Source organism: Crocodylus porosus, unplaced genomic scaffold, assembly GCF_001723895.1.
Source record: "Crocodylus porosus isolate Cpor-Errol unplaced genomic scaffold, CroPor_comp1, whole genome shotgun sequence".
Classification (NCBI taxonomy): domain Eukaryota; kingdom Metazoa; phylum Chordata; order Crocodylia; family Crocodylidae; genus Crocodylus; species Crocodylus porosus.
In genome coordinates, this window is record NW_017728918.1 from 4,508,031 (window position 1) to 4,517,111 (window position 9,081).

The 9,081-nt window shown below is 42.6% G+C and overlaps 1 protein-coding gene across 1 annotated transcript in view; it reads left to right on the forward strand.

Moving 5' to 3' along the window:
• TFAP2D (transcription factor AP-2 delta) overlaps window positions 1–9,081 on the forward strand; it is a 53,972-nt gene that overhangs the window by 33,078 nt on the left and 11,813 nt on the right. The window contains exon 7 of the mRNA XM_019537155.1: window positions 3,161–3,274. Within this exon, the coding sequence (XP_019392700.1) occupies window positions 3,161–3,274 (114 nt within the window). The remainder of the gene's footprint in view (window positions 1–3,160; window positions 3,275–9,081) is intronic.

Consider the following 9,081-nt stretch of genomic DNA (forward strand, 5'->3'; position numbering starts at 1 on the left):
GTTTCATCCAGCATAAACACAGAACAAAAGGCCACCCCTGTCCTAATAACCACAGTGAGGTGCTACCCAGCGACAATCAGGAAGGCATAGGTGACTATATTTGCATTACAGGTGAAGGGTCTTAGTGAAAGTTGTAAGCCATCCATTTCCTTGAAGAGGGAACCATGTTGAAGTATAACTGCAGAGCTTGAAAACCAGACTCTACAGAGCTTGAAAATCATACAACTATCTAAAAGTGGGGAGGAAGTAGCCTAACATAGTAATGGTATCTGATGTAGATATGAAAGCAAGTTTAAAAGATATCAACATATCAGAGTCTTGCTGGGCTTTTTCAACTCTCTAAACACTGATGAAAACCATTACAACATCAGAGCTTCACAAAGGCCTTGTGGAAACCTAAATTATTTGCACATGACCAGATTGCACTCCTTAAAGGCTCCCTTTTTTTAAAAATGTCAGACCCTCAGAGCAGCCAACCTCACTGTAGAGTCCCTCAGAGCAGCCAACCACCCTGTATACAGCTGCAAGCTTGGCCATCATCTCTATATCCTCCACTCCATCGCACAGCCATCATTTGAATGCATTACCTGGAGAGTCCGTCCGTCCGTCTGTCTTTCCTGTCTTCCTTGCTGCCTTCCTTCCTACCTGTTTTTGTATCAATGAAGGCAAGTAGAATTACTAAGAACACAATGCTTATCACCTGAATTCACATCTTGAACTAAGAGAAAATTTGAGGAAGCAACAGTCTATCCCCAACTTTTCCACATGTGGCAAAAGTGATTGAATTAACTGAATAAAATGGTTTCCTGTGAATGATGAGCAACAGATCAGGTCAATGCACAGGGCGATGCCATCTGGCCAGAGGGCCCCCCATGAATCCAGGTGTTTAGCTGTGGGGAGTTGTGCCGGTATTCATTGCCCTGGTTCCCAGAGCTGTGGCAATTAATGTTGCCACCACTCCCCACTCCCAAATTTCCAGACTTGTGGATATACATTTGTATGGCATATAACGTACACCCCCATTTTTACCAGGTAGCTTTAGGGGGAAAAGGTATAGTTATATATGGGAAAATATGGTAATATGATGATGCAGTCTCCCAGAGCAAGTACCTGGGGAACCCCTAGTGTCATTTTTTTTTCAGCTCCTTGGAAAGAGTCATCAAAGTGAGCTGATGCTTTTTCTTAGTTCTCATTTATAACATGAGGGTGTCTTTCTTTTCCTTCATGTACTCTTACCATGCCAGAAAGGAAGAGAGATTAGCTGAGCACTTGGTTCCATTCTGGTACTTTCCATAGTTAAAATGCAACATCTAAGCTGAGCCTTTCCAATAGATGGGATTTGGAAGAAGGGCCTGGAAAATACCACAGACAGGCCTACTGGATGCAGGAGAGCATTTGTAAGCCACTGTGTTTGACTAATTGCTAGTGTGAAAAGGATTTGTTTGCCCTCTATGAGGCAGATTCATTAAAAGTATATGCTGTCTTTACATAAATGCCTGCATAACTTTACCAAGAAAAGGGATAGATAACTGACTTGGCTATGAGTTGGCATCAATGCGATCCTTTGAACAAGTCATCTAACAGTTCCAGGTTCCCTGCCCTAAAACAAATGAACATCTTGAGATTTCCAGGGCTGTCCTGGAATTCAGGACTCTGCCCTTGTGTCCTGAAGAGTCCCCACGATGAGAGTTTTGTCTTGAATTTGGAAAAATGGTCTGACCCCTGTAACATTCCCGTGTTGTCAGGCAGCATCCTTTTGAATCAGAAGACACAGTACAGTTCTGACAGGTTACTGTGAGCTTGTAACTATACTGTTTCCAGGCCAAGGGGTTGCTTCTGGTTCCTTCCCACTTGGTTGGTGTGGCATTGTGCCCGGGCCAGGCAGCTCATTAGCCCACCCACAGCAATGCACTAAAATGTTATTCTCTAACCAAAACTGGAAGTGACGCTGAATGCTCCCAGTTCTGGAGGGTTACTGTATGTCCAGGGCTGTCTCTCGGAGTTACAACCCTAAAAAAAAAAAAAAAAAAAGGGTTCACTTTCCAGTACCTATTTGCCCAAGTTAGACTAGGTGAGACCACTAGCTGAGAGGATAGCAGTCTACTGCTATCCAAACTGCTACTGGAGTTGTCCCTTTAGCTTAAGGTAGCTGTGGCATTGAAGGTCCCATCTGCAAACATTGTAGATGACCCATGAAGTCAATCATTGCCTTAGAATGAGATTTTTTTTTAACACTTGTACATCTCCCTTTAGTGGCTGGTCAGTGATACTACCACCCTGCTTTCATACACCATATTTTCTAGCATACAACACACGCCAGAATATAATACAAGCCTTTTTTTTTTAAAGGCAGAATGAAGAAAATAAGATGAGTCCTTGTACTATGTATCTGAATAATGGCAGCTAGGGAGCTGAACCTGCTCATTGTTCTGCTGCCTGTGGATCACTGAAGAGTTTACTTTCAGTTTCAACCACTAAATGGCAGAACCTGTTCTTCCAGAATTTCTTGGGTATAACACATACCCCAATTGCCAACAGCATTTTTTCTGGGTGGAGGGGTGCATATTTTATGTGAGAAAATATGGTGGCACTTTTCAAGGCATGTACACTATTACTGTCTCCATTGGAGAGATGGGGAAATGGAGGCACGGTGCTGTCAAATAAGTAGAGAGCAGGTTAGCCCTTAGATGAACAATTAGTCGGTCTACACAGCGGTTGTCATCTTGCACACAAGTAGAATATCCATCCAAATTCTTCATTGACATAGGCTATGTTAAGTGTTGACTTAACAGGCCTTAAACCAAACCCGGCTTGTAGCATTGGCCCTGTTTACACCTTTACAACTGATTGCTCCATCATCTCAGACACTTTATGAGCCTGCATTTACACTAGATGGAAAATCACATTAATGGCATTGAAGCTAACCTGGTTTCAAACATTACCTATTTTCCTGCTTTAGACAGGGCCTCAGAGAGACTGGGGTGAAGATCCAGTGGCAACATCCTGCACCAGTTTCTGGTCATATTCCCGCGGTAGACTATCTTCTATCATTCCCCTTTGTTAAATATGTCTGGTCTAGAGCTTGAGTGAAAGAGGTTTTAAAATGTAATGGTTACGAGAAGGCTGTCAAGCCTTTTTAAATGATTCCCTTTTCTTTTAGGCAAATATGTAAAGAATTCCAGGACCTGCTGAGTCAAGACAGATCGCCTCTTGGATCCTCCAGACCAACTCCAATATTAGACCTTGATATCCAGAGACATTTAACACACTTCAGGTATGATCATTGAAGTGATGTGTGCAACAACTTCCTAAAGGAAGATGCATTTGTGGTTATCTGAATAGCAGAGACTCTGGAGAGCTTGTTGGGAGCCTCTTTGCACTGAATTTCTGGTACAGGAATTGGTATATATGGAAGGCAAAATTCCAATGCTAGGGAAAGGCTCTAAATAGATTTTATTGTGCATGTGGATTTAGGCATTGGTTATGCAATTATATTCCTTCAAGACCTGAAAACCATGAATGCATCTGTTTTAAGAGCATGCCAGCATCTAAGCCCGAAGATTAAATAATAAATAGCAGCAAGGAGGAGGACCTAGTCATTTTTGGTTAACTTTTTTTGCAGGGCCTTGCGCAGGATGGAATATCATAACACGTAGGCACTTAAGTCCACTTACACGCCTAATGGGTGGAATAGAATTAGGCTCACTGTGTTCAGACACAATGACGTCTTATTTCTGAGCCTAGGCCCTAGGACGGGGCGGGCAATTTTTTTGGGTGGAGGGCCGCTTGCTGAGTTTTGGCAAGCCATCGAGGGCCACATGACAGGCAGTCAGGGGCAGATAAACATTAATTTCTAAATTTTTAGGGGCCCTGCGGGCCAGATAGAATGGCCTGGCAGGCCGCATCCAGCCCACAGGCCGCATTTTGCCCACCCCTGCCCTAGGATCTACAAAAACACCTACAGAGAACAGCACCAAGGCATTGGGTCAGGGCCTCACTGGGTCCACCCCCAAAACTTGATAGACCAAAGGTTATAGATAGACCAAAGGTGGCAGAAGTGAGCTATTATTTCCATTTTACGTGCGGTACAGAGAAACTAAGGGCTAGCTTTTCAAAGGTAGTCAGCCACATGAAGAGACAAATCAGTAACTAGTGAGATTTCCAGAACTATTTATTAGCCAGTTGCTGACGTATTCAGTGGAAGAGCACCTCTAGCTCATTGCTGTAGCAGAGAGGCATAGTTTGAGCCTTCATCTAGACTTGTGCTGATCCCTGCCTAAATCATCCAGGCTCTAAGATGGGCACCTTGTCATTGGGGTTAGGGAGTGAAGGACCATATGTGATGCTAACCCCATCATTCCCCAGTGTTCCCTTGGCTAATGAACTTCAAACAATGCTGGCTCGATGGGCCTTTTAGGTTTGGGTGGACCTTTGCCTTGTGTGTCTGACTCTATCGTTATAAACATTGGTTCAGGGCTTTTAAAAGTCCCACTAGGTACTTAGTGGCATTGTTAGGCAGCTAAGTGCCTTTGGAAATCCACCACTAAGTCATTTGCCCAAGACCTGTGGTAGAGCTTGTAGAGCAAATCACCATGTTCTGCACATTAAAGAAATTTTTAAGACAAGAAATAGAAGAAACGGATAAAATATCAAAGGTCTCACCTTGGAAAGCCATTTTATCTGGCTTCCCTCCTTTCTGTCTCTGCCTTACTCCAAGGGAACTGCAATTCCAACTCTGGTTGAGAGCTCTGGGCTCTCTGCAGGGAACTAAACAAGGAAGGGCATTCGCTGTAAGGGTTTCATCCAACCAATGTTGTACTCCACAGAAGTGAGGTTGGGCCTATATGAGAGGAGGCCCTGACCTCACAAAGGTGCTTCCTGTCACACAGTATCTTCAGTGAGATGACACATGACCTTAAAGTGGGGCATCAGGGCCTAAATGCAGGACTACCTTGACTGATGCTCGACTGTCTTTGGCCTTCTTGTTTGGATATTATTTGGACATCCAATCCAGCCCAGGAAGTAGGAAAGTCCCTCTTAATTACTGGAGTTATGGGTTTTTACCATACACTTCCCAGCTTCTGGAGTTGGAAACCAGAACCTAAGATGTAATTTTGAATTTTGCCCCCGGTTCTATAAAGGGCCAAACCAACTCCTGGATCCAGACACCCTGAACATTTGGGATGGAATCTGGATACAGATCTACATGAAATATGGGCCAGGTTTTGTTCCCAGGTTATTTCCAAAATGATATTTTGAGTGTGACTGTGCCCTCTAGTGGTCACAGGTAAGTAGCTGTTTATCCTTACAGAAAGACACTATCAGTATGGGAAACAGGTATTGCTGGTACCCAACTCTCAACATTAGGAATTCAGATCAATGCATCAATTATAGCCCAAACTCTCTGTATTAATGAGAGATTCAGTCCCTTAATGTATAATGAATAGACACGTTGGCTAATGAGTTCTAGCCTTATTTGTTCCACTTGTTTTAAAATGAATATATTCATTTTTGTATTAATGCTATTCATCGCTCCTATGGTGTGCAATGAATTCATCCCAGACTGTGAGCTTGCTACATGTCACAATGGGACGTGTAGGTGGGAGACCTTCTTTCAGATGGGAGACCTCCAAGGTTAAAATCGGGCGTTGTAAGGCGTGGTGCTGAGCACGCCGAGGTGTTCTTTGTGCTCCCTACAGTAGGGGGCGATCTTGCTCTGAGTCCACCCATGTTCTTACCTGCTGCTGATGGGCTTTGGGCTTCTGGGGAGTCCCATATGGGATTAGATATAAAATCAAAGATCTGATTTCTACTGTCCACTAATGATCTCATAATAATGGCTTTCAAAATAGGGGTCTATTCAAATAGAATAATAGATTCATAGAATGGCAGGGCTGGAAGGGACCTCATGAAGTTGTCTAGTCCAGGCCCCCTGCACTTGTCTAAGTAAACCATCCTAGACAAGTGTTTGCCTGACTTATTCTTAAAAACTTTGGCAACAATCCTCTGCTACAAATGCCAGGCATAATGGCCAAAACACCAAAAACACCCTTTAACTTACCACAGGTAAAGCAGAGGGACAGGGGCCCTGCCAGCATCCTGCCATTACAAGGACAGGAAGTAGTTTATGAAAATGTGCTCAAGAGATCTAAGGTCAGATGCTCTGGCCAAATGCTAATGCCAATAACTCCAGTCCATTTGGCCTTTCTTAGAAGGACCAAATGTCTGTGAAAGGCTTTCTACATGCTTCAGCTGTTTGTGTCAAATAAGGTGCCTCTTTTCCAAAATGTATGCTGTTGATGGCACATTGCCTTAGTCCATCTTTTATGGGGTTTTTTGTACATATAGATCTCTATATTTATTTGGGCAAAATCATTGATACAAGCAGTCTACTTGATATAAGCGGTCTCTAGTCTAATGAAGTCAAAGGTTTCACTTATGGCAGGGGGAAAATGACCTATATGTTAAAATAATAATGTCAAGTGATATAATGACGAATAAATAGACTTGGTATATTTTTTTAATTAAAAAAATGAGTTTGCAGTTCTTCTGGTTCTAAAGATAACTGATAGTATTATTTATAATCTGAGCATCCTCAGTGTGCTTGGTACTCTACAAACGTAATATTTTCTAGACAGAAGGCAGGGCAGGGTAGCACCTTCAGGACTTAACTCATTCAAAAAGGCATAAGCTTTTATAAGCTACAGCCTATGTCATCAGATGCTTTCAAGATGAGACATAAAGTTGCCATCACAATTATTTGCATTCATAAAAAATATGACTCTTTTGACAAGATTAAGATACTGACTGTGGTGACCCACCTATATTCTACTCTTAGAATATTTCCTGTAATAAATTGTCCCTCCTATATAATAAGGAATATTAGATTTCACAGCTTCCTTCACTGCGATGGGACCATTAGGTCATTATTTGAGGTTAAAATGTTATTGGGAACATTTTGTGAACATTTGGGCAAATATAGATATGTGTTTATCCTTTGACTGATCCATCCATCCATCCATCCATCCATCCACTTTGAGCAATTTCTTATTTGAGGGGAAAATCTTGCAAAACTCATCAAGCTTCACGTATAATTAGAATGCAGAAAGTTGATTGGGAGCCTCTCTTTATTCTGTCTCATAAGCCAAAGAGAGGATGCTGAAGTAAACTTAAAGATGGAAACTTCAAAACTGCTATGAAAAAAAACAACTTTTTCATACAGTGCACAAATAGCGTGTGGGATTCATAGCTATGCAATGGCAGTGAGACCGAGGCTTTAGTGAGATTCAAAAAAGACCCAGTATAGTCAATTCAAATGTCCAAAATTGTAAATATTAGAATATAAACAAGAATTTGTGGATGGATATAAACTGCTATGCACATAATAGAATCCACATTTTCTTTATAGGGAATTAGAGGAAATCATTCCCTGGAAATAATGTTATCCGTTGCCGACAACTACAGCGGTTTTTGTGCCTTTTAATGAAGCATTTCTCATCGGCTAACATCAGAAAGCTGATTCAGAATTAGACGTACCACATGTTAGGTGGACCATATGTTATTTTCTGTGTTCCTATGCTTTAATGCATAAACTTGAGATGAGCCAGTGGAGTTGCTCTGTGAGGCTGCAGTTCATCAAGGTTTTTAAGCATGTGTCTAATTTTAAGTGAGGGCCCGCCAAAGGACTTGGAGTTGCTAGGCTTGCTCAACCCCAGAACTGCAGGCTTACACGGTCTGAAAGGGAGAAAAAGCTTTAAAGAAACCCGCAGTGAGTCAAGAAACTGCTGAGTTTCAGACCGTTGTACTAGATAGACGTCAACTATAGTCTCACTAGTGACATGACCAAGCTTGTGTAACCGCCTTGTGACATTCCTCTCTGACCTGAATACAGAAAACACCATGTCAGCAGTTGTAGGTATATGTCTGATGGTGTGTTAACTCTCTGTGCTCATCCATCATTGCTCTGCAGCATACCCATGCCCATCCCAAGGCATTCTGGGAAACTATGGGCTGCTGTTTTTGCCTTGGCATGGATCAGTGGTTAGGGCTGTTTTTCAAGACTCCCCTTGTATTTTGGCATTTGTCTTGTGTCCCAGAAAATTAGGAGGCAGGTTCAAAGGCCTGGTGAGGCTTTCCCATACGCATTAAAAAGACCACACTGTGACTAATTTATGAAGACAGTTAGGAGAGCGAGTTGAATTATGAATTATGAAGACACAGTAAAATAATAAAGACCCCTATAAGTTATGGGAGAGATTAGACATCCAGCAAATGTTGGTACTTGGCATGGTCATGGCATGGCATGGTACAAACCTGGCATGGCCATGGTTTAAGGGATGCGTTACACTGTGTATAGATTTGAATCCTACTTGGATTTAACCATTCCATAATCTGTTTTTTAAAGTGAGGTGAGGCTTTGGTTTACACAAGTCCCTGGGATTCATGTCCATAGCCGAAAGGAAATGGGATCCAACATTCGCTCAGAAGATAAGCCGATGTGGCCCTCTATGGCTCTCTAGTGGCTGCACCACATGAACCACAGCAGAGGCCCGTGTCTTGGCACGTGGAGACAGGGGAGCAGCCAGTCCAGATTTTTTTTTTTTTACTACTGACAATCTACAAACTTTTTTTTACAAACAACTGGTATTAGTACCAGAATGTACATAATGCGAAGGGAGTGCAAAGTATAAAAATGCACATTATTTGTATAGGTCTTAGACACAGGAGCACTTTAATCCCCTCCCCTACAAGAAGTCAGGGATTACAAAAAAATCCCAGAAGCATTGACTACGTATCTCTTACAGCAGTAAATAGCCTGATCCTCCCCTCCTTGGTGCTAATGTGAACTTCTCCATGTAGAAGGCTGGAGGGAGGCAGTGGAACATGCATCTTCCTGCAAGGACAGGCATGCTACAAGCCCCAGCCCATGTACTTGGGACATGCTTTCTGCCAGCCAGGCCCTATCCTGCCCTTCCTCCTTCACCTCTTGAGATGAAGTGAGGAGGAATCCCTCCGCCTACACACACAGTACTCGAAGTGTTTCCTGAAACATCAGAAGGTCCCAATGGGCATCAGCAATGA